The sequence below is a fragment of the Osmerus mordax genome, chromosome 26, assembly GCF_038355195.1.
Source record: "Osmerus mordax isolate fOsmMor3 chromosome 26, fOsmMor3.pri, whole genome shotgun sequence".
Lineage (NCBI taxonomy): Eukaryota > Metazoa > Chordata > Actinopteri > Osmeriformes > Osmeridae > Osmerus > Osmerus mordax.
This window is the reverse complement of record NC_090075.1, coordinates 5,204,448-5,228,800: the sequence shown is the minus strand read 5'-3', so window position 1 is coordinate 5,228,800 and position 24,353 is coordinate 5,204,448. Positions and strand designations below refer to the sequence as shown.

The window sequence follows — 24,353 nt, the reverse complement described above, 5'->3', positions numbered from 1 at the left end:
TGTGGAATTTAAGTGAGGAGATGTACTGGGTTGTCAATGATCTTGTGGAAGGCCGGCCTGCCTGCCTGCCTGCCTGCCTGCCTGCCTGCCTGCCTGCCTGCCTGCCTCCCTGCCTGCCTCCCTGCCTTCCTCCCTGCCTTCCTCCCCCTCCTCTGCCTATTGGCACAGCAACAGAAACAGTGGACACCACAAAGGGGAGGGCCAAACGTCAGAGAGACCCTTTCCTCCCGACCGCAGAAGATGTGTGCTTTCTCTGAGTGGGAACTGTTTGTGCAACAGCTCCCAGCTCCAACGCCGCCGGACTGGTCAACTCTAATCAGCAGGTGCTTTTGAGAAGCCTCCGTCCCGATCTGAAACGCTGGAAGGGCCCTCTCCAGTCGCGCTGCGACCCAGAGAAGAAGAGCTCTTGTGGGTCTGTCGAGCGAGGAGGCCCCCCGGGGGGAGAGGAGAACCATGGAACCTTGCGTCTGCATCCTGGAGGCGCTGGGGATGTTTGTGTACACGGGAGCCTGGCTGTGCGCACTGGCCTGCACCCTCATGCCCCAGTGGCAGACCCAATCCACGGCACTGCTGGCTATTGAGAGCTACGAGAGGGGCCTTTGGGAGACCTGCGTGGTGCAGGAAGTGGGCGGTACAGAGTGCCGGGCGTACGACACCCTACTGGGCCTGACCCACGACATCAAGCTGGCGCGAATCTTCATGTGCTTATCCCTGTCCATGGGTGTGCTGGGACTCCTGTTAGCCATACCGGGGCTGTCCCTGATCAAGAGCTGCAAGGGGCAGGGAGGCCGTAGGGCTAAGCGGGCCTTCAAGGTTGCGGGTGGGGTCCTGGGGGTGGTGTCTGGACTGCTGTGCCTGGTCCCCGTGTCCTACGAGGCCCACTTGACCGTGCTGCACTTTTTCGACGAGACGGTGCCCGACGTGGTGCCTCGCTGGGAGTTCGGAGACGCCCTGTTCTGCGGGTGGGCAGGGGGCTTCCTGCTCCTGGTGGCTGGCCTGTTGCTCGTCTCCTCCAGCCTGTGCTGCCAGACGGAGCCCCTGCCCTCGGCGGTGCTGCGGAGGTACGAGGTCCAGGCCGTTGATCCCTCCCCGAAGAAACGATCAGAGTATGTTTGAGAGGCGGGGGGACGGAGGAATTGTGCACAGGCTTGGCTTCAACCTTGGAGGGCTTTCCAAGACATCTTTTGATACTTTTGGTACTCGGCTTCGTGTCATGGAGGAGAGCTGGTGGCTCAGACAAACTACCCAGAATCCACCTGGAAATCAGACCTTTAGGAGTTCTGTTTTCTGAGAGCAGGTAAAAGGACATTTGAATGATCAGCCTGAACTGTGATGAAAATCTTTGGTATATGTATGCATCTTTGCGGAAATAAGTTTGAAAACAGTCACCAATTAATTATCTGTTAATTATCTGGTTCTGTCACAGAACCAAACACCTCCAAAAACCTGAGGTGAGTGCTGGACTTGAAATTAGGTTACAGCTCTCCAGTTCTGAATCCAATTCAAATTTTCTTTGTTAGCTGTTTCATCCCGAATGACTTCAGGATCTTGATCTGTCAACCTAAACGATACCAATGTCATTTGTATCGTGCAATAGCAACCTTATGATCATAACCCACCTAAACATTATCCCAAACACTGTGTTATTATGAGTAGGCTTCTATAGTATGTGTTGCACTGTACAGTACAGCTATGTATTCAAAGTTGCAGTACTTGATTCATATAAAGATATTTATACAGATATGATCAATTGGTCGTTCCTTTTGTTGTTGTTATTGATGTTTATTTTTTAATATGTTTTACTTGTGAGCTGAAAAAATCATGATTTATTATTTGGACTCTGAGGGATGTGACAGCCCTTCAATGTTTACCAGTTTCTAAGTTTCCCTCAATGCACTGTCCCTCTTGCTGTCAAATGCAGTGTGGAAACCATTGTTGCTTAGTGATCAAGTTGACAGTCGTAAGCCATTCTACACCGTGCTCACTCCCCAACATGGGCTAAGGTCAATTACTGTACATTTCAACTCTATTCAAGTCCATCTGGGAAGTGTGATTCCTTGAAAATAAAACAATATACATGATAAGCAAACCTAAAAATTCTACAAAAATAATATTCAAAACAATAAGAATTGTACATGTCCAAATCGACTGCGACCTAGTTTCCTTATATGTAAGAAAACATCCTTCTGAGTGATCTCAGGAATTCTCTGGATGTGTCTGAACAGTGAGAGACCAAGCCCAGCCTGTCAGGGGTGTCTCCTGTGGAGGAGACCCAGCGGGAGCCTAATTCCCTCAGATTTCCTGGTCGGTCGCTGGGCTAAGCTGTGTTTAATGAACGCTCTAATGAGCAATGTGTCCTGTGAAGAATGCAGAGCAGGCAGCCTCACGGCCCTCGCTCTGACACGGCTGCAAAGATCTGCCAGGGTCAGGTCAGGGGGCACAGCTGGGAACATTGTATACTCTCTCTGTTTATATACATGTTTACATATCTCTCTCTCTCTCTCTTTTCTTTCTTTCTTTCTCTCTCTCTCTCTCTCTCTCTCTCTCTCTCTCTCTCTCTCTCTCTCTCTCTCTCTCTCTCTCTCTCTCTCTCTCTCTCTCTCTCTCTCTCTCTCTTCACATTCATGGTCCACAGTCGTTAAATCCCGTTGATGGTCATCTTTATAAGAGAGTTTATACACATCCTCTGGCTTGACCACAGATGTAACCCCCCCCTACCCCCAGGTTTGGTCCGGGGCCAGGAAATGAAGGGGTTGGTCCAGAAGTTTTCTCTGACGCCACTCAGATAGGCTGATGTGGGGTCAGATACCAGCAGAAACTACACAGTCAAAACAACTTGCTAATTGCATCGAGATACTTGCTTGAGATTGCTACGTGCCTCTTGTGTGATGGAAGCACTGGCATTTCTCCATCTTATTTAGGGCTGTGTTCTAAACAGTAGTGTAGGTGAAGTACAAAGAGCAGTTACATTTTATGTGAAAAGTTTTTAATTGATGACACAGCATTTGTATTATGGGTCAACACATGCCGTAATCATAATAAATACTGGGGGACCCCCCCCCCCCCCCCCAATATTCAAATCTGGTCAAAATGTCTCCCCCAATATATTGATATAAAAATATTAATGTGCTACGCTATGACAGGCAACCACACACGCTGTCTGAAATTATCATAAAAAAAAATATTCTTCCCCCCCAATGTTGACTCCATGGCTATGGCCTTTGGTCAACAACCTCCCACATAAATTCATTGGAAGTGAAATATTGTCCGTATCAGTTTATTGAGTCGCATATGCGTTTTTTAATCTCTTTATGATGAGATTGTAACTGCAAAGTATCATGTGGCCTTCCCAGAGTCATATCATGCAGTTACAAAGGTCATGATGACCACAATTTAATTTATGGATGGGTTTTTAACCCTTGTGTTATCTTCGGGTCATTCTGACCCATCAGTCATTGTAACCCACCGTCGGGCTGTCTCAGACCCCCCACATTGCAATGGTTAAAAGAAAATTATTTTTATTTGTTTTTGTATTGGGTACAATTGGGTAAACACAACGATGGTTCGTTATGAACCTTTGGGTCATGTGACCCGAAGGAAGCACATGGGTTAACCATGATACTGTAGTACTGAGAATATTCCTATCACTCCTCCTGTTTTGGTCCTTGGTTTTTCTTTTTCCATTTGTCTGTTATCACATATCCTTTGTCATCATTGATAAGTGGTGCTGAACTAAACAGATTAGATCAGCGTCAGCCAATCCATGGCTGCCGTTTGCGCTTATCTAAAAGGTCATAATGTGTTTGTGTGCGTACGTGTATGAGAAATGGACTAATGAAGAGAGAGAAACATTGTGTGAAAGACAGAGGAGGAGAAAGCGCAACTCCCCCAAAACAAGTATGGAGAAGTTTCAGAATGTGTACCTTGCTCGCAGGTAAAAAAAAACGGCACAGTTGACTCCCTCTGAACAAGGACGCCTCGACACGAGCAAAGACTTTTAATATCAAACTCTCAACAGCAGTGCTTGAGTTCAAGGCACCTCCCTTTCAATACTGCAGCACCAGCAGCACAACAGGGTTGTGAGTGTCTGCAGAGCTACGCAGGCAGCCTGGTAGCTGAAGTAGATGAGAGGGCAGGTTATCCACTTCTGAGGCCTGTGTTCCCGACAAAGAGCCGGACTCTTCTGAAGAAACCCTTTTGTCTCTGAGCAGCCAGCCACCCCCAGAGAGGTGCTGCGAGCCACTGCACCAGAGTGTGTGTGCGTGTGTCTGCATCCACGTACGTGTACGTATGTGTGTGTGTGTGTGCACGTGCCTTCCTTGGCAACAATCACCACAGTGATGCAGCCCCCTCTCCAAAGTCTAGCTGGGGTCTCACGTGCCCGCTCTCCAAGGACCCCAGTCACATGACCGGCTCCCAGGGACCTGCCCATCGGCTCTTCCCTTTGGACTCCTGCCGTCAGGGTATAATAAACGCCATGGTTACGCCCCCTTGGATCATATCTAAGATAGATTTGATACTGGAGATTGTCTGAGATAAGATGTTCATCTCTGAACTGTGTGTCCAATAGCTGTTTCACTGTTAATCCATGCTTGCCAGAAAAAGGCACAAGCTCATGCTGAGAAATTAAATCCCTAATCTAATTAGTAAATTATTATTTCCCCTCCGGTGTAATCAGGGGGGATTAAAAGGGTTTATGAAGTTTATAAAAAAAAAAAAAACATGTTTTTCACAGTGATTTTTTTTTTCCTCAGTTAATGTGTCACAAGATCGCAGTTGGAAAAATTAGGAAATGAGAGCTATTCAAAGAGCATTCCTGTAAAGGCTAGCAACACTGAAGGGAGGTGCCACTGAATTAATTAAGAATTAAATCAGCGGGACGGCTGGTAAACGGAATAAACATTTATGGATTACAGCATGAGTCAAATGTATCTAGCATATCTGTTCCTGTTCTTTTCACCTTTCATCGCTCACAAATCGTTAAAATCAAGATCGCGCATTAAAAAAGACTTGATCTCATGAAGTTAGTCATGATGAAAGGCATCAATAAATCAAACATCAATGTCAGTCTTTGCGTCTTGGTAGTACTGTAGTACAGATGAGAGGTTCTGGAAGGTTCCTCCTCTCAGGCCTGTGTCTGGGCCGTACCATCCTCTCAGGCCTGTGTCTGGGCCGTACCATCCTCTCAGGGGGGAAACTACAAGTCCTCCTCTGCCTTAAAGGTGGGGTTGTCCCTCCCCAGACGACCCTCCGTGCCGCTACTCTGTAAGGTAGGCCCTCGCGACACGACTGTCTCCGACCCGGACGCACCCAGAGCGTCCTTGTCTTCAGGCCGGGTCTTGGACGTCAGCGCTTGGCTTGGCACCTTGTAGCACAGGAAGAGCAACCCGCTGACCAGAACGAGGACGGATGCGAAGATCCCCACTGCGATGCCGTGCCCCACTTCCTGTCTGACCGGCGCCGAGGGCAGCTGGAACTCCGGCGGGAAGTCGATGGTGCGATTGGTCAGCACCGAGCTCATGTTCCAGAACAATGGCAACAAGGAACACGACCCCGTGAGGATGTAGAGGGTGCCGGCCAATGAGAACAGCAGCCTGGTGTTGTCGCGGTTCTCCACCACGTGGTAGACGTTCCTCATAGCAAAGGAGGCGGCGACGTTCCCCGCCAGCCCCATCGCCGCCGCCAGCATGACTAACACCTGCGCCGTCGAGATCTCCAGGGGGACGAAGCCCTCGGAGATGCCCATGTTCCGACACACCTCCAGGGTGGGCAGGGCGTGGCTGTAGAAGCAGGCCTTCCAGATGCCCACCCAGGCCAGCCCCGAGGTCACCACCGTCACGTCAGAGACGTACCACAGCCTCCACTCGTTGATGCCGGCGGTGACCATGGTCAGGATCCAGCCCACACACCCCACCATGAGGCCCAGGAGCTGCCAGTGGGCCGTGTGGGCCAGGTAGACGGAGCCTCCAGGAGGAAACATGGTTTTGGAGGAGGAGGCTGGCTGAGGAGGAGGCTGGGTGAGGAGGAGGAGGGGGAGGGGGGAGACTCACTGCTTGTGAAAGGGGGAGCAACTGGTCGTCTCAGACATAGCTGAGCTCATGCAGCTGGTCAGATCTCCATCCCTCCTGACAGGAAACAAACAAACAAATAAAGAAGCTGAGAACACACACAATGCATGTTGCACATATCAGGAGTATATCAGTTGAACGAGCGCAAAACAACCACATTTAGTCATTTTTAACCAGTAAGAAGCCCTGAGAAGTTAAGCGTTCCCAGTGCTTCCGACACCAAACTGATCTAATTATAGTAACATTTTGTATACAATTTTCATGAAAATGTAAGTACAGCATCTGTCTGCAGATCAAAAGGTCACAGGGTCAAATGCCCCCTTGTATGTCACTTTGTATGAAAGCATCTGTTAAATTAACATTCACTGGTTTTGTCCTGCACTCCACAACCACTACACAAGTATGACAAGTTTATGATGAGACAACTTCAAAACAATATTTGCAATCTGCCATATCTCCTAGGCTCTCTATTTAAATATCCAGATATTGAGCACAAATACACATATAGCCTAGCTTAATGATTATCTAGCAACTTTCATAAAATAAACACCTGATAAAAGAAATACAGGATACATGAGGACGTTTACTACAAGCTTACCTTGATTCTTGTATTTAAAAGAAATCTTCGTGTTACTTTTTGAACGGTTTTGAGGATTGTGGTTTATGTAGCCTTAACTGCTAGTGTGGGACAGATGCAGTACTGTCTGGGTGTCTAACTGCATGTCAAAGTCTTCTGTCACAAGAGGGTGCGGTGGAGGCTGGGCTAGGCGTTATGCAACGTGATGTGTCCAGTTAAGTTTAACATGTGTAGAACACACTCCTTCTCACACCCACGCTCTCTCTCACACATACACACACTCTCTCTCTCTCTCACACACATACACACTCTCTCTCTCTCTCTCTCACACATACACACACTCTCTCTCTCTCACACATACACACACTCTTTCTCTCACACATACACACACTCTCACACATACACACACACACACACTCTCTCACACATACACACACACAGAGTTCAGTTTAGCAGACCCTTTTATTTGATATAAAGCAGCACAGCTGATAAACAAGTGGTGTAGAGTTGTGTTGTATAGTGAGTGACAAATTACATCCCATAATAAGTCAAAACAGCTTCACCTGAAATCCAGGGTCAGCGACAGTGGCCATGGTTACTACATGAAAGTTCATAGTCTTTAAATGTTTTAGTTTGAAAAACTGTCTCCGCTTCGATAAGGTTTTTCTACATCAGTCTTACAGTAACTTAACATGAACAAGACAGTGGCCTGACATCAGATGAAAGGTAACCTTATCGGGAGAGATATACAGAGGCTCTCCTGTAATCTGGAAGATAGGGCGTTTAAGTACCTCCATATTTCCAGAGTTCAAGAACCTTCACTTCCATCAGCACACAAGAAGCACTGTGGCCAACAATGTAGTACACAAATGTCCAACTGCAGAGAGAGAGGACGTCATCTAAATGAATGAACAGCCATACAGAATGCCGCCAAGGTAACTAACTAGACAAAAAGTATGGTCAAAGTAGTTTCAAAACAAATTTGATCACGATACGGGTGAGAGAGAGGATTAGCCAGGTGGTGCCTGTACCAGCCCAGGGTAGAGGGTCTCACTGCCTGTACCAGCCCAGGGTAGAGGGTCTCACTGCCTGTACCAGCCCAGGGTAGAGGGTCTCACTGCCTGTACCAGCCCAGGGTAGAGGGTCTCACTGCCTGTACCAGCCCAGGGTAGAGGGTCTCACTGCCTGTACCAGCCCAGGGTAGAGGGTCTCACTGCCTGTACCAGCCCAGGGTAGAGGGTCTCACTGCCTGTACCAGCCCAGGGTAGAGGGTCTCACTGCCTGTACCAGCCCAGGGTAGAGGGTCTCACTGCCTGTACCAGCCCAGGGTAGAGGGTCTCACTGCCTGTACCAGCCCAGGGTAGAGGGTCTCACTGCTCCACGGCCGGGGGGGGGGGGGGGGTCGAAGTTGCTTGTACAGCCTGTGATCTGAGGGAGATGAGACGTTGCCATGCTGGTGATATCTATCTCCAAACCCTCCTGATGCATCCACAGAGAGGGTGGGGTCACTGCTGGAATACCCCCCCCCCCCACCCTCGGTCTCATGTTTAGAAACGAGTGGTCTAGGTAGAACGCAGGTAATCCCTGTGAGACAAACTCCTGAGGAAAAGGCATTTGGAAAAAAACTCTTCCTTCACTGAAATGTCAGTCCAGTCATTCGGATGATGTGACATGAAAATGACGAGTACAAACAATGGCAGGTTAATGCAATGACACATCACGTGGAGATAAGTGTGTTGATTACCAACAGTTAAACTTGGCAGCTAAAAAAAGAATCAGTTGACAATAAACACTTGCCCTATTCTATTCCTCTGTACAGATTCAAAAGGCTACAATAAATTACTAAAAAAAACAAAACAACAAAAAGATTATTCTTGAACACATTATAGACAGTGATGGGTACTGTGGTAAAAAAAACGAAAAAAATAACACAATCAAAGGAAAAGAAAACACCAGTCTCGAAGCAGAGTGATTTTGGAAAGGGTTTTGATCATCCCAGTGGCTTTATGACTTGGCACTCCCGTTGAGGGTGGAAGTGAAGAACATCAGACATACGACGAGCTGCGTGGAGACTCCTCCTCAACCTGGGCAGTTAGTCGCTGTGGTGGGCTGGAGGATGATCTCCGTCAGTCTCACTGAGCGTCTCACCTCTGCCGCCCCCTACTGGACAGACAAACGAACTGCGGCGTCAGTCCAGGCAGTGGTGTGGAGCGGCCCACACAGCTACATGGAGCAGGGTGGGTGTGTGTGGCCCCCTCACAGGGCCATCCTCTGCTCCAGGGGCAGGCTGTCCGTCAGACACTTGAGCTGCTCCTCGCCCAGCTTGATCTTGTCCTCCAGCTTGCGCTGCTCGATGATGAGGGCCGACTTCATCTTGACGAAGTGCTGGTAGTCGGCCAGGCTCTCCTCCGGCAGGCAGCCGGCCAGGATGTCGTAGACCACGCCCTCCCGCCGGTCCAGGTTGTCCTTCAGCTCCTTGGCGTCCTCGTGCTGGCGGATCAGCAGCTTCCTCTTGTCAGTAAGCGTGCGCTGCAGGGGGGATGAGGGGGGAAGAGGGTCCGTCACGAGGGAACCAGGGCAACTACAACAATTACAACACATGGGTGTCTTACTGCTACATGCTGCAGACAGAACTGGTGTCAATCGGGTATGAAGGAACTGATCAGCTGTGAGCAGGCAGATGAGATGTGGATAATGTGTAGATAATGTCTGGATGACGTGTAGATAATGTCTGGATGACGTGTAGATGATGTCTGGATGACGTGTAGATAATGTCTGGATGACGTGTAGATAATGTCTGGATGACGTGTAGATAATGTCTGGATGACGTGTAGATGATGTCTGGATGACGTGTGGATAATGTCTGGATGACGTGTAGATAATGTCTGGATGACGTGTAGATGATGTCTGGATGACGTGTAGATAATGTCTGGATGACGTGTAGATGATGTCTGGATGACGTGTAGATGATGTCTGGATGATCTGTATATGATCTGTATATGACGTGTAGATGATGTCTGGATGACGTGTAGATGATGTCTGGATGACGTGTGGATAATGTCTGGATGACGTGTAGATAATGTCTGGATGACGTGTAGATAATGTCTGGATGACGTGTAGATAATGTCTGGATGACGTGTAGATAATGTCTGGATGACGTGTAGATGATGTCTGGATGACGTGTGGATAATGTCTGGATGACGTGTAGATAATGTCTGGATGACGTGTAGATGATGTCTGGATGACGTGTAGATAATGTCTGGATGACGTGTAGATGATGTCTGGATGACGTGTAGATGATGTCTGGATGATCTGTATATGATCTGTATATGACGTGTAGATAATGTCTGGATGACGTGTAGATAATGTCTGGATGACGTGTGGATAATGTCTGGATGACGTGTAGATAATGTCTGGATGACGTGTAGATAATGTCTGGATGACGTGTGGATAATGTCTGGATGACGTGTAGATAATGTCTGGATGACGTGTAGATAATGTCTGGATGACGTGTAGATAATGTCTGGATGACGTGTAGATGATGTCTGGATGACGTGTAGATGATGTCTGGATGACGTGTGGATGATGTCTGGATGACGTGTGGATAATGTCTGGATGACGTGTAGATAATGTCTGGATGACGTGTAGATGATGTCTGGATGACGTGTAGATAATGTCTGGATGACGTGTAGATAATGTCTGGATGACGTGTGGATAATGTCTGGATGACGTGTAGATGATGTCTGGATGACGTGTAGATAATGTCTGGATGACGTGTAGATGATGTCTGGATGACGTGTAGATGATGTCTGGATGATCTGTATATGACGTGTAGATGATGTCTGGATGACGTGTAGATGATGTCTGGATGACGTGTGGATAATGTCTGGATGACGTGTAGATAATGTCTGGATGACGTGTAGATAATGTCTGGATGACGTGTGGATAATGTCTGGATGACGTGTGGATGATGTCTGGATGACGTGTGGATAATGTCTGGATGACGTGTGGATGATGTCTGGATGACGTGTGGATAATGTCTGGATGACGTGTGGATGATGTCTGGATGACGTGTAGATGATGTCTGGATGACGTGTAGATGATGTCTGGATGACGTGTGGATGATGTCTGGATGACGTGTGGATAATGTCTGGATGACGTGTAGATAATGTCTGGATGACGTGTAGATGATGTCTGGATGACGTGTAGATAATGTCTGGATGACGTGTAGATAATGTCTGGATGACGTGTGGATAATGTCTGGATGACGTGTAGATGATGTCTGGATGACGTGTAGATAATGTCTGGATGACGTGTAGATGATGTCTGGATGACGTGTAGATGATGTCTGGATGATCTGTATATGACGTGTAGATGATGTCTGGATGACGTGTAGATGATGTCTGGATGACGTGTGGATAATGTCTGGATGACGTGTAGATAATGTCTGGATGACGTGTAGATAATGTCTGGATGACGTGTGGATAATGTCTGGATGACGTGTGGATGATGTCTGGATGACGTGTGGATAATGTCTGGATGACGTGTGGATGATGTCTGGATGACGTGTGGATAATGTCTGGATGACGTGTGGATAATGTCTGGATGACGTGTGGATGATGTCTGGATGACGTGTGGATGATGTCTGGATGACGTGTGGATGATGTCTGGATGACGTGTGGATAATGTCTGGATGACGTGTGGATGCCGTCTCTCTGCAGTGTCCTCACCCTCTCCTCTGCGGGGGCGTCCTCCTCCAGGCTGTTGAGGGCGTTCTCCACGCGGGCCAGCCGGCCCGACAGGGACAGCAGCAGGCTGACCACCTTGTCCAGGTCGCCCACGAACATGCGGAACTTGTCCAGCTCGTTGGGCCTGCAGGCCTGCTGCACGGTGGCCTCCACCTCGCGGCCCAGCGCGTTGTTGTCCAGCACGTCCTCCTGCACGCTCTCCCGCGCCTCGCGCAGCACCCGCAGCTTCCTGCTCAGGCTGTCAATCAGCTCCTGCTGCAAGGGGGGGGGGGGGGCATAGGCAGCGGTGAGGGGGCGGGGCAAACACGACACTCGGAATCGAAACGGTACACTGTGGTCAGATGCAATGACTGAAAGCTTGGCACAAGGCTTGCTGATATTGGGGCTGTACTGATTCACGCATAAAGCAAAAGCGCCCCCAGAACTTCAGAGAGAGGGGGAAAAAAAGATAAATAAAAAGAGACAAGAGAGAGACAGGTGTGGGAGACATAAGGGACTTCTTCAGTGCAGAGAGTAAGCGAGGGCGCGCGTGCGGCGGTGTGTACCTTCTTGTCGGCCAGCTCCTGGTCGTTGTCGGGGAGCTCGTCCTCGGAGCCCGGCTCCTCCTCCTGCTGCATGTCCTTCATCTTGATCAGCAGCTCCGCCTTAGGCGCCGACGTGCTGTAGTAGGTGGAGCTGGTCACCAGGGCGACCGCCGTTGCCGCCTCGTCCTCCCCGTTCCTGTAACGCACGGCGACACGGCTGAGCCCCGGCAACATGGCTGAGCCACGGCAACGCGCTTGCACAGGCTGAGAAAAAAAGTCTCTCAAAACAATGTTTGAAATGTTTGAAACTTTAAATGACTGAATACTAAACTTTGAAACTAAATCAATGAATACGCTGCAGTTCCTAAAGTCACCATCGGGTGGCTGAGTTTCCTAAAGAGTGCACTTTTAGTTTGGTCGCAATTCATCATTTAGCCATTAAGACGGCTAACTTTGAGCACTATGACACCACCACTAGCGGCTCTCAGGCCCCAGGACGGAGGTGGGGAGGAGGGTCGGGCTGGACTGACCTGTCCTCGGCAGCCCTGGGGGAGGCCTGCTTGGGCCCCACCTTCCTGCGCTGGTGAGCCCCCTCCAGCAGCTGCTGCTCCTGGGGGAAGATGCCCTCCATCAGGTCCATGGTGGTCTTCATCCTGCTCTGGTCCAGGACCTCTGCCAGGGACCGATCCTTGCCCATGATGTCCCTGGCCAGCTCCTCTCTCTTCTGGTCGTCCTGAGAGAGGGAGGCGGGGGCCACGCCGTTACTGCTGGGGGCCTCTGGGGGTGGGTCCTCTGTGGTGGGCGGGGCTGGCAGATGGGTAGCGGGAGGAGCCACGTCTGGTGGCGGGGCTGTCGGGAAGCCAGCTGCAGCTTGCTGCTCGATTTCAGGACTCGCATCTGAGTCTATGTGCAGCCTCAGATCAGCGTGAAGGGCCGGGTCTGGGTCTGGCTCTCCCTCGGCCTGGGGCTCCGGGTCCCTCTGTCGAGAGTAGGCACAGAACAGGGAGTAGGACTGGTCCGGGGCTCCTAGGCTGCCCACCTGGCTCAGGGCGCCCGGGGCCTGGGGACCGGCCTGGGAGTCGCTGTGGAGAAGGTAGTGGCGGCTCTCCTTCTCCGTCAGGCTCTCGCTGTGGACGATCTTGATGGGCACCTTCCTCGCGGAGGGACTGCTGCTGTTCTCCATCACGTTCTCCGTCCTGGAGCGTCAGGAACACAGAACACAGGCGGCGGGGATGAGAGACCAGCACGCAGACACAGGACAGCTCTCCCCCTGTGTCTGTGACGGCTGGGTACAGTTTACCCAATCACAAGGCCCGGTCAGGAACCATATGACATACATTACATTTGAATTTATTTGTAAAAAAAAAAAATCCCTCCTAGATCTCACATGCGTACAGACAGACAGCCCTCTCCACTACAGTACACATTATATCACTTATGTCAGAGCCCAGCAGGAGAACAAAACGTCTGCAGTGAAAGAGGCCTTTCTGAGAACACATAGGAGCCCCTCTCTAAATGATGCCGTGTTGCTAGCGGGCAGGCTAGCATTCACATGTTAATTATGGGATGGAGTGGGTCTCAATAAGCCTCTTTGTACTTGGGAGGCATGACGATACAATGAGCAGAAGCGGACCAGCAGTCACATGGCTTGATAGGTGGGTGGAGAAGAGAGAGACAGGAGATAGCTTCCCAAGCTAGAGAGAGTGAGAGAGAGAGAGAGAGAGAGAGAGAGAGTGAGTGAGAGAGTGAGTGAGAGATAGACTAGAAAAGTAGAGAAGGGATCTCTCCTACCTGGTGGAGTTCTCATCCTGCAGAGAGGCGGGCGGCTTGTCAGTGAGTCTCTGCGGAGCGAACTGGGGCGACGGGGACCGCTGGCCGTCCATGGAGGGCTTGGCCTGGCCCGAGGGTCCGGAGAGGGAGGGAGGAGGGGGAGGAGCAGGCTGGGGATTGGATGGCGCGACGGGGTTGTCGCCTCCCCGTTTGTTCTCCGGGAGTCCTTGGCTCTGCTCCGATAGGCTGCGGGGAGAGGGGGCGGCGACGGGGGCGGGGTTAAGCTCTTTGATCGGGGAGCATGCAGTTAGGGCCTCCTGGGACTTGCCGAGCAGGGGAGCGATCTCTGGACATCTGGGCCTGTCCAGCCTGGGAGGGGGGGGCCTCAGCGGGGCAGGAGCCCGCCTCCGGGGGCCGGTAGGGGGCTCGCTGGAGGGGTCGGAGCCTGGGGGGGCCGAGTCACTGGGCCTGTGGCAGCCTGGACCAGGACCGGCTGAGAGCCTGTGCTCGGGGTTCTGGGCTGTCACGGGTGGCGGGGGTGGTTCTGGGAAACGGTCGGTGTCCGCGGGTCTCTCGGGCGCCCTGCCGTCTCCATGGTTCCTGCTGGAAGACCTGGGGGGACACAGAGAGGCACCAGGGGTGTGACGCGCCAGGCCAGGACCACATCAGATACATGAACTAATGCAGCTTAGCTCCAGGGCTCCACGCTCTGGAACAGCCTCTGCGATTAAGGCTAATCTGACTTGACACACTTCTCCCCTCCTTTTTTTTTTTTTTGCAACCTTCCTCCCCCGGTAACCGTGGCGACGGCAGACATATTTGCATTCCCACAAGTCGACAGGGGTAACAACACCAGCCGCTGGACAATTTTTCTTCTGTATTTTCCCTCTCTCTCCCTTCACCACATTCCCAATCATTTGATATTTTTAACTCTGTCAGAACGTCTAGATTTACGGCCTGTGGTTGTCAAGAGCGTGAGACAAAAGGCTCTTGTCTGGGTGTGTTCAGCAGGTCATGGTGGTCAGAGAAGGCCCATTCCAGAGAGCTGGGGGATATCCTGGAGATTTTAAGTGACAGAACTACGGGGCCTCCGAGAAAGGAGATTGGTTGTGAGAATATTTCAACCCCCCCCCCCCTCCCCAAAAAACAAAACCCCCCACCAAAACCAGAAAGAACCCAGACGCCATTTTGAAAAGACAAGGCTTCGATAACAGGACGACACCAGACAGCGGCCGCAACCAATCCTTCACGCGCACGCTATGTGTATCATCATTCAGTGTTGCTAACGTCGAGTCGACGAGAGAAAGCACATTCACGCGGCACATTCACATGGGTACCTGACAGGCGGAGAGGAGCCGCCGCGGTGCTGGACGTGGACACAGAGACGCTGGCCAGGAGGGAGGATTGAGGACCAAAGACAAAGAAGGAACAAAGGAGGAGGAAGAGACGGAAAAAGACAAACCAAAAAAAAAGAAGAAGAAAAAAAAGGAAGAGAGGGAGAGAGAGAAAAGCTGAACGTGTGATCCAGTGTGTTAGCATGCAGGGACTTGGGGGCGTTCTTCAGCTGAAGAGAGGGAGTGTAATCCAGGGGGTTTGGGAGCTGCAGTGTTGGCATGCTAGAACTAGTACGGCCCACAGTTTGGTACCAGGAACCTCTCATTAAGTACAGGAGCACGGAGCCACACCCCAGCTAAACACCATCATCTGACGGGAGAAGATCCTGACTCGCTCCACCATCCCTTCATCCTGAGCGGACATGCAGACACACCAGGGTTGTGCGTGCACGCTCACCACCTCCGTTCCCAAGCTACCGGACACCTTTCCAAAACAGGTCGAGCATGAACACGGTTAGAAAACAAAACGCACCCAAACAGAACAGTAGAACTAGCGGGTTTCCTAGCGAGTCCAAACGACGACCCGTCAGTGGATCTACAAGGCTCGACTCCTAGTTAGCGCAACGTAGCGGCTCACCGTCTCGCGTCCGGCAGCTTCATGGTGCAGTCAGGGGAGAGAGGGAACACGGCTGTGCTCGCCTGAACGTCCCTGGGCTGTGTGACAGGTGGCTCTCGGGACCCAGAGTCTCCGCTTACAGCGGATCAGGAACCACACCCAGGAGAGGGCTCACCCGACAGGCTCGTCTATCTGCAGCCCCCACCCCCACCCTCCACGCAGGCCGTACCCTGCCGAGGAGCCCGTCATGTGGCCTGGCCCCTTCAATGAGGCTTCTAAAGATGACACCCTCAATAGGTGTCACCTGGGGAACTTTAGATGGAACCCCTTTTCAGACGCCAGACAAACCGGTCAGGCTCATATTATCTTAAGAGACCTTATGGTGTTTGAACACACTGGTTCATATTTGCTATGCTTTTTATCTGGGCAGCTGGATTTGTATTCCACTGAAGTTTCACTCGAGTGAGATGTACGGTGCGGTTATTTACATTTACAATTATTCATTTAGCAGACGCTCTTATCCAGAGCGACGTACAGTAAGTACAGGGACATTCTCCCCGAGGCAAGTAAGGTGAAGTGCCTTGCCCAAGGACACAACCTCATTTGGCACGGCCCGGGAATTGAACCAACAACCTTCTGATTAATATCCCAACTCCCTAACCGCTCAGCCATCCGACCCCCTTTATGGTTATGGGATGTTAGACCATCTAGAGGCTCGTGTAGAGGAGCAGTCCCAGCAAACATGCTGCTGACTGCTTGACTCAACGAAAGCATGCCAAACCAAGACCGCCTCTTTTGCGAGTCCCAGGAAGTCCCGGATTTAGCAGGGAGCAGGATTCTTCCCTCACGCTTTCCGACAGGAGGGAAAGACAGTTGTGAGACCCGTGTTCAGACAGGAACGCACCTGCAGACCGTCCCGTCAGACTAAACACCCGCGCGGCGGCAGACGTTCACTTGGAGGCGTGTCGGCCCGTACGGCCGCAGCGCTGCATCAAACGTCACTGTTGTCGTGCACCGGGCTGGATGTGGGGGATCCGGAGCACTGTGCCGTACGAAACCCCGAGCAAACACACGAGTTGTTGGGAGCGCTGGAGCCCTGCCCTCAGAGCAAACACCCAGGCTGCTCTCTCAGGGATCAGAGGGACTCCCGCTCTCTGCTGCCTGCACCCAACATGGACCTCCAGCTCACAGGGGAAGACTATCCCCCCGATCTCCATTTCACTGTCTTCTTCCTTTGCCATGTAGGCGGGCCTGTGATTACAGAGTTACAACAACTTCCAACAAATCCCTTGCTGAATATGTCAATTTGATTTGATCCTCCCTATGTCATGCTCTCTACCCATACGTAAAGCGAAAGCAGTAACGCTGCCGCACACGCCCCAACCAGGAGATAACACACCTATGACCCCGAGCCATGGCACCAGGAGTGGGTCACGTGACCAGCGCCCCTTCGGCATTCAAGCTGAAGGCTGGTCCGCCGCTTCCTGTGTGTCACGCACGCATACCCGCCAGCCCACTACCAAGCGCTTCCACTGTCGACACAAAGGGCAGGCAGACAGAACGGCTGTGTAGTTACAGCTGGGTCCGGCCGTGCCCCTGGTATGCCCAGAGGGCTCATAAAGGAGGCAGTGTTCCTCTCTGACATAGCTGACCTGGGGAAGGCATGCCTCCCCAGATCACAGACTGGGCTAATCAGCTCACCAGACAGTTCACTCACACAGAGAGAGAGAGGAGAAAAAAAAAAAAACCCAATCCACATGTCAGGTGGCTAGAGGATGGAAATTCCCCAACTCCATATGTGGATGTTGGTCACAGAGATGGGAGCAGATTTCCTGGTGGAGAGAATGGGTTTTGTGTGTGTGTGTGTGTGTGAAGCGGGGGTCCTCACCTCGAGACTTTGTGGTTCTGGGCTGCAGGCTGGTGCTCAGGCTGGCAGTGCTCTGCAGACTTTCTTCCCGGTACCGGAATGTTCTGAAAGCAAGTGAGAAGCAAGAGCACGTGTCGCTCGTTTAACAAACGATCGTCAAAAAACGCGTTCTTGCAAAGGGAGACGTCACAGAAAAGAAAATATGCGAAAAAAAAAGACTAGTTCAACAGCTTGTGCTGCGAATGTGTAACGAGTGCTTTCGCTGCTTCGAAGGAAGAAAGGTGACGCAAGAAAGCTCCTGTCAGATGACCTCTCTCTCTCCCTCTCTTTGTCTAAGGGTGTGTCTTTATGAGGAAACATAGATTAATATTTGACTTAGCCCATTTCTTTTGTGCCTGCATCACTGACTCAGGGTGCAGTGTCTGTAGTCGCCACTGGATCTCACCTTTAGAACAGATTCTAAATACACAGTGTACATCAACTTTCATAAAAGGGCCTGCCTTCCAAGTTCTACATTCACCTTATTGGTACGCGTGAGAGCGATGCGGAAAAACACTGTGCGGGTGGGAGGAGTTACCTGGCCGTAGAGGTCGGCCGAAGGGGAGGAGCGCGAGCGCTCGTGGACGCAGGTGGGTTTGGTCCGCTCCTCCGCGGCCGGGTCCAGGATGTTGTCGGCGGACCGGTAGCGCCCGGACGCCCTGGTCTCCGCCGGCTTCTTGGGGAGGCTCCAGGTGGCCTCGTACTCCGCGAAGGTCCCCAGCCTCTGCTGCTCCAGGAGGGCCTGCCTGTGGGAGACCTCCAGGCCTCGGGCCTCCTCCGGGTACTCCGCGGGGGGGAGGCCTCGGGTCCGGGCCTCGCAGAGGCCGTCCTCCGACCCCCTGCTGGGCGCCGGGGCCCTCGCTTGGGGCTCTCTGGGGGCCTCCGAGCTGCTCTGCGGGCCGTGCTTGGGGAGGGGTTTGGGGAAGGCGGGTTTCCCGGTGGTCTCGAACAGCTTCCTTCGGTCCGTCATGGAGTCAGCTCTCTCGGGGGGCGCCGCGCCCTCCTCCACGCCCACCTCGTGGATTTTGTCGGGTTCAGAGTACGACCGCACTTTCCTCTCCGTTGTGAAACGCTTCCTGCCTCCGATGCGGGTCACCTGACTGCCGCTGGACCGGCTGGGCGGCGCCTCGGAGACGCTGGGCAAGGGATTGGAGTCTTTGCGGCCCAGGACGGAGGAGGGGTACCCGGGTAGACCGTCCGAGCCGGAGTGCTCCAGCAGGACGGGCTCCAGGTCTCTCCTCCTGAACGAGGTGGCCTTTAGGACCCTGGCCTGCGCCTCCTTCAGGTGGTCCTTGTAGGTGCTGCTGAAGGAGCCCTCCGAGGACGGCGAGGCCACCGAGTTCTCTTGAGACTCGGCTTCCGCCGCCTCCTCCTCTTCCTCCGCCGCCTCGCTCGTCCCGCTGAGGGCGGCCGCGCTCTTGCTCTTCTGCAGCTTGGCCCGCCTCATCTGGATCTCGCACCGGAGGGTCGTGGCGAAGCGTTCGCTTCGGCGCGTCTGCTGGAGGGTCAGCGGGTCGGGGACGCCGCCCCGGCCCGCGCTCTCGGACGACAGAGAGTGGAGCAAGGGCGTGGTCTGGGGGGAGATCCCGACTCCCTGGGGACCCCCCGGCCTGACGTCCGGCTCTCTGTGCTGCGTGGACAGGGACGTCCTCTGGTCTGGTTGTCTGCTGGGAGGGTAGCTCATGTAGTGGGCTTCGGCGTTCTGAACATCCAGCCTCCTCTGGCTGCCCCTGTCGTCCCCGCCGTGCTTGGCTGGCCCCTCCGGTCCGGCAGGGGGCGCCGGCACAGCCGGCAGCTTGTGACGTGGCGCCGGGTCGTCCTGTTGCCCGTACCCGTTGCTGTCCTTTGCGGTGGGGTGCGCCGGCTGTGGCTGAGGTAGCTGGTACTTGGTCTTCTGGAGCGTCTGGGGGCTGAGGGGTGCCCTTTCGCCTCCGCTGCTCACCGTTTCCACACACGCTCCCCTTCCTCCGTCCTCAGTCTTTCCCACCTGGGCCTGTGATGCCGGCTGGCGGGCCGTCACGCAGTAGTAGCGGGTGTGGCCGGCACCGTCTGGGTTCTGGTCGATGGCCGTGTTGGACAGGGAGGTGGCGGGGGCCTGGGTCTGGGTGTGGCCGTACGTCTGGGTGAAGTTGTTGGTGGGCAGCTCCTGCATGCTGCTGTAGTAGGCACTGATGTTGTGCGGTTTGGCTGCGGACGGGGTCCTGGGCTGGGAGTAGAAAGTGCTTTCGTCGCTGTACTGGCGCTGGTGGTAAGGTGTGTAGGCGTACGGGGGCGGGCCCAGCCTCACGTCGGTACTGGAGAGGGAGTACAGCTTGTTGGAGTTGAGCTGGTTGTGGTGGGAGCTATCGGATGAAACGTGAGGACCGCCGGCGTCGTTTTTCGCGGCGAGGCTGTAACCACGCCGTGTGTCGGAGGCCTCCGGGGCTTTGGGGTGGAGGTGGGGGTCAGGGTCCTCAGAGTAGGCTATGACGAGGCCCTTCTCGTGGACCTTGGTGGCGGCAAAACTGTCACTGCGCACCGGCGGCAGGGGCGGAGGAGGGGAGGGCGAGTGGGCGGGCTTCTTCTTCTCTGGTACGTGCCACACGGGGCCGAAGCTGGCCCGGCCCGAGATGGAGGGGCGAGGACCGGGCGGCTGCTCCTCCGGCCGGGGGCTCTCCCGGCCCGCGGGCCCCCCGGGGAGCTGCAGCAGGTACCCGGCCCGCTCGTCCGCCTTCGCCCCCTCGCTCAGGCTCTGGCTGTGCCTGCCGTTGCTGTGCCGGCCACCCGAGTCCCACTGGCTGACCTTGTAGAGCACGTTCTCCGTGGAGGCGGCGTTGCTCTTGGACAGCGTGTAGTCGGGCGTGCCGGAGCTGGTGGAGAAGGAGCTGTAGGCCGAGTCGCGCTTGCCGCCCCCCAGGTGCTCCGCGCTGGTGTTGGACTTGGCAGGGGAGAGGCGGCCGGAGGGGTAGGGGTGAGGGACGTGCTCTAGGCTGTCCATGCTGCCCAGGGAGCTGAATTGGTCGGACACTCTGCGCAGGTTGGTCTGCTCCCAGCCGGTGGAGAGATCAGTAGAGGAGGAACTGGGGACACAGATCAGGGATGAGGGCATGAAAGCTCCATTGAATGGACACACTTTAGAAACAACGTTTAAATACACAGGTTTCTCAGAGATTTTGAGAAAGGCTTTTGTTTGTTTATGTATATAATTAAATTTGCTTTATTTCTAGGAGGGAAAGGATTGGGAACTTGTTTCATGATTCCTGGGCTACCTTGCATCATATCTTGTGTGCCAGACTGGCGGAGGCGGAGACTGGATTTTGGCAGTCTCCGATTGGCTCTCGTTGAACTTGGTGGCGTGCCAGGAGTGAGGCCTGCTTACGGGTTCATTTCTCCTGGGGAGAGAGAGAGAGGGAGAGAGAGAGGAAAAAGCAGCTCTGGATTAGAGCGCAAGCCCGTATGGAACACAGGAATGCATGTACTTCCATTTACAAACCACAGAACTCAACATTAACCACAAAAACAGCCGACAAGTACAGAAGACTTGAAATTACAGAGCGTAAGCACTTCAGAAACTACAAAAGTAAAAATCACAGAACTAGAGATGAGATTTGAGGTGGAACATTGAGTCACATGATACAGCCGGAACACGGACACACAGAACCATGCAGGCGGGAACCTACCCTCTGAAACGGTTCTTCCTGTAACGCATGTGAGGAGAGGGGGTAGAACGAGACAAACACAGATCAGCACGACGGGAGGTCGACGAAGACGAGCAGTCGCCGTAGCCGCGGAAAACGAGCGGAGCGACGACCACGAGCACAGCAACCGCCGTCACATGACCACATCACAGACCATCACATGTGATGAGACAATGAAACAGCTGGATGACAGAGGGGGGGCTAAATCAAAGGGACTTTGCATCTGGGGATGAGGAGAGCTGGTATGGGAGGGTGGGTGACCCCACGACAGGAGAATGGGATCATGGAATCAAATGGGGACATGCCAGACTGGATGGTGGTGGATGGAGACATGGAGAGGTGCTACTGGTGAGCTACTGGTACCATACCTCATGGAACTTCGCAAAATCTTCGTGAGAAAGCTCCTGGCCACATGCACGTCGCTTTCTGAGGGCATTTTCTGAGCTACAATATCCACCATTTTCATATTCCTGGAGGCAACAGGAAGAGGGAACACACAAGCTGAATGGCAGCTCAAAACTGATCACATACACAACGGTAAAACTCACAAAGCACTGACATTGTGTGTGTGTGTGTGTGTGTGTGGTTTTTTGTGCGCAAAGGGATTTCATATATAATATTGCAACCTTCAGAAAATACTAATTGAACCTCCAAAACATTCAACCTTCAGGCTGCATGAAATTCTTGGAAAAGCTCAAGTAGAAAATGCTGACCTTGTTCCTAAACTATGTGCCTACAAAAGCATGGTTTCATGGCCCCCTCTCCTGGTCAAACTAGTGACTGCTCACCCTGTGCCTCGAAAACAACTATACACACACAGATGAAATAACCAAAAACCTTGATATAAAAAAACTATTTAATTAAAAGCAAAAAATATATATAGAATACAACAAAAAAAAAATGATTGTGTGCAGAATGACCTTCTCATGCAGAAGCCTTCACAAACATCACCCTCCCGTCAGCAGACTGGCTGAGGGAACAGGCTGACAGACGCGAGGAGAGCCAGAGAGCCAGGCTGTGTGCTCAGACTGCCATATGTCCCCCATGGGGCTCCACAGCCCAGCATGGGGCGGGGGGGGGGGGGGGGGGGGGGGGCGGGGGGGGGGGGGGCAGGGGGGGGCTTTAGAGGCCACAGAATCTCTCCCAAAACCCCGGATCAGCCGCATCACCCCCTCGGGCCAAGCTGTCGTCTGCCACCCAGACAGATCCTGTCCCTTCCTGCCCCCCGGTGACGCTTAACGGTGTCACCGGGCGGCCTGCTGAGAGGGGTGACCTGGCTGGTTAAGGACAGCGTAGGTGACATCATGTGGAGGCAGGTGAAGGGACGGCGTCTGGCAGTGGGCTGGTTAACTACACAGCCCGGGCTGTAAACAGCCTCTGTTGTCCTGAAGGCTAGGTGACCGCTGTCTATGTTCACGGTCTGTAACTAAGTGCTTGAGGTTTGAGCTGAGATTGAGGTCATCTGGCTGCATAACTCCAGCTCTTATCCCGTGTGGCTGTGACACACTGGGATGAGCTTTGTTCCTAAACACTCATTTCACCTCACATGTAAGAAAAACAAAAACTACCCGAAATATCTCCTCAAACCCAGAACTTCCCAGCGCCTGCATTAGCTCACTTACACGGGCGAGACTCCTACTAGTCTAACCTTCTTAGGATCAAGAGGGTGTTGTGAATCTGATGAGCTCAACTAAACAAAGCCTTACTTTCTTTCCCATCGGAATGGGACGTGCCCTCGTTGCCCTATAAAGCCACAAGGTCAAAGGTCACCGGACCCCCCCCCCCCCGCCACGCTGGGTCGAGACCTGAACGGTCAGAGGACGCCGCTGGTCAACAACGGTTCCGTTCGACGGCCACATCAGCAGTCGAGCCACGCCGGCTGAATTCCACACCAGCGGACGGGGGAAACCTCACCGTCTCGCTGGGCGAAGTGGCAAAAGCGGAAGAAACCCTTTTCCGAACTGATCCTCCGGTCTTGTTTAGAGGGGACAAAGAGAGGGCCGGAGAGAGGCTCTGTCTTCCTGGGCTCCACCGAGTCTGTCTTTCTGGAGCACTCGGCAGCTAGCCACACATGGTGCCGCGCGCCATTCATATGCAAACGAGCCCGGCTTTATTAGCCGTATTGTCAGGGCTACAGCTGGACCGGCACAGATATGCCAGGAGAGTGAATCGGTGGAGCAGGGGGGCTAGACAGGGAGGAGGGGGAGTGTGTGTGTGGTGGTGGTGGGGGGGGAGGGGGGGGTTGAACTGTGGAAAACCCCTACTCACTTCACCTCTTCACAGAGACACATTCAAAAGTAAACACGTCCCTCGCGAGGACCTAACTGCCGACTGGTAAGAACATTTAGCCTCAAGAATAGTAGCCATGTAGGCTCAAGGACCTGCAGAACCACTCTGGAACCGCAGACGAGCGTCAGCAAACAGTGATGGTGTCATCTATCCCGTTAGCAGGGTTATACTTCACTGTGTGAGACCGACGTTAACAGATTATCTGGTAGGCCTATTTGATTATGAAATGCTGAATGTTGCTGATGATGGCTTAACCTGAATGATGCCTGGCCTTGTGCTCATTGAACACAATAATCCAGACTGTTATTGGGGTCACAAAACACAGCCTTGAGAGCGGTCCATATGCTACACCGGTGATCCAGATCCATGTGTCACAGCAACAAATAACACCCTCCAGTACCCAGAAGCAAGTTTACACAGCAAAGAAAAACAATACAACACTTCCAACTTAAAAAGGTCAGTTGAAAGAACACACGAGAGAGGAGGCGCCAATCAACTCACCAGGCTCTCAGAGGGCGGAGTGTGTGAGGGGGGGGGGCAGGGAAGGGAACGAGAAAAGTGAGGAGTTGGTTGCTCACCTCAGATCCTCTCCAGTTCCCTGGGAGCCAGTGTTCCAGCGGGGCAGCAGACCAGCAGCAAACCCACAGACCTCCAGAGAGCTGAGCTAGCTGGGCTCCTCACGCACCGCATTCCACAGGCACTTCAAAAAGGATGGGGGGGGGGGCCCGGGACAAAGACACACTCAGACCACTGACTACCGCCGGGCTCTGGCCATCAGCACACGGCACCTCTCCCTCCTCAACGGCCTGGACCAAACAGCCACCGCCAGGTCCTCACACTGGCC

General features: G+C 53.0%; 3 protein-coding genes across 4 annotated transcripts in view; 1 reads left to right on the top strand and 2 right to left on the bottom strand.

Moving 5' to 3' along the window:
* Positions 1-205: 205 nt before the first annotated feature.
* Positions 206-1,901, top strand: LOC136936184 (putative claudin-24). The gene has a single exon (XM_067229932.1). The coding sequence runs from the start codon at positions 454-456 to the stop codon at positions 1,114-1,116; it is 663 nt and encodes a 220-aa protein (XP_067086033.1). The 5' UTR covers positions 206-453; the 3' UTR covers positions 1,117-1,901.
* Positions 1,902-3,103: 1,202 nt separating this feature from the next.
* On the bottom strand, positions 3,104-6,729 carry LOC136936187 (claudin-34-like). Its single transcript, XM_067229935.1, has 2 exons — positions 6,667-6,729; positions 3,104-6,125 (listed from the first exon to the last, which is right to left on the bottom strand). The coding sequence occupies exon 2, from the start codon at positions 5,978-5,980 to the stop codon at positions 5,198-5,200; it is 783 nt and encodes a 260-aa protein (XP_067086036.1). The 5' UTR covers positions 5,981-6,125; positions 6,667-6,729; the 3' UTR covers positions 3,104-5,197.
* A 1,447-nt stretch (positions 6,730-8,176) lies between these two features.
* The window catches only part of shroom2a (shroom family member 2a), a 29,177-nt gene continuing 13,000 nt past the window's right edge, over positions 8,177-24,353 (bottom strand). The window contains exons 4-11 of one of the 2 annotated variants that reach the window (XM_067229814.1): positions 20,792-20,914; positions 18,082-20,602; positions 17,526-17,608; positions 13,709-14,299; positions 12,448-13,113; positions 11,939-12,113; positions 11,376-11,648; positions 8,177-9,174 (exon numbers count right to left, since the gene is read on the bottom strand). In XM_067229814.1, coding sequence (XP_067085915.1) covers positions 8,902-9,174; positions 11,376-11,648; positions 11,939-12,113; positions 12,448-13,113; positions 13,709-14,299; positions 17,526-17,608; positions 18,082-20,602; positions 20,792-20,914 — 4,705 coding nt within the window. In that variant the 3' untranslated portion in view covers positions 8,177-8,901. The remainder of the gene's footprint in view (positions 9,175-11,375; positions 11,649-11,938; positions 12,114-12,447; positions 13,114-13,708; positions 14,300-17,525; positions 17,609-18,081; positions 20,603-20,791; positions 20,915-24,353) is intronic. The other variant, XM_067229815.1, reaches the window with a different exon arrangement.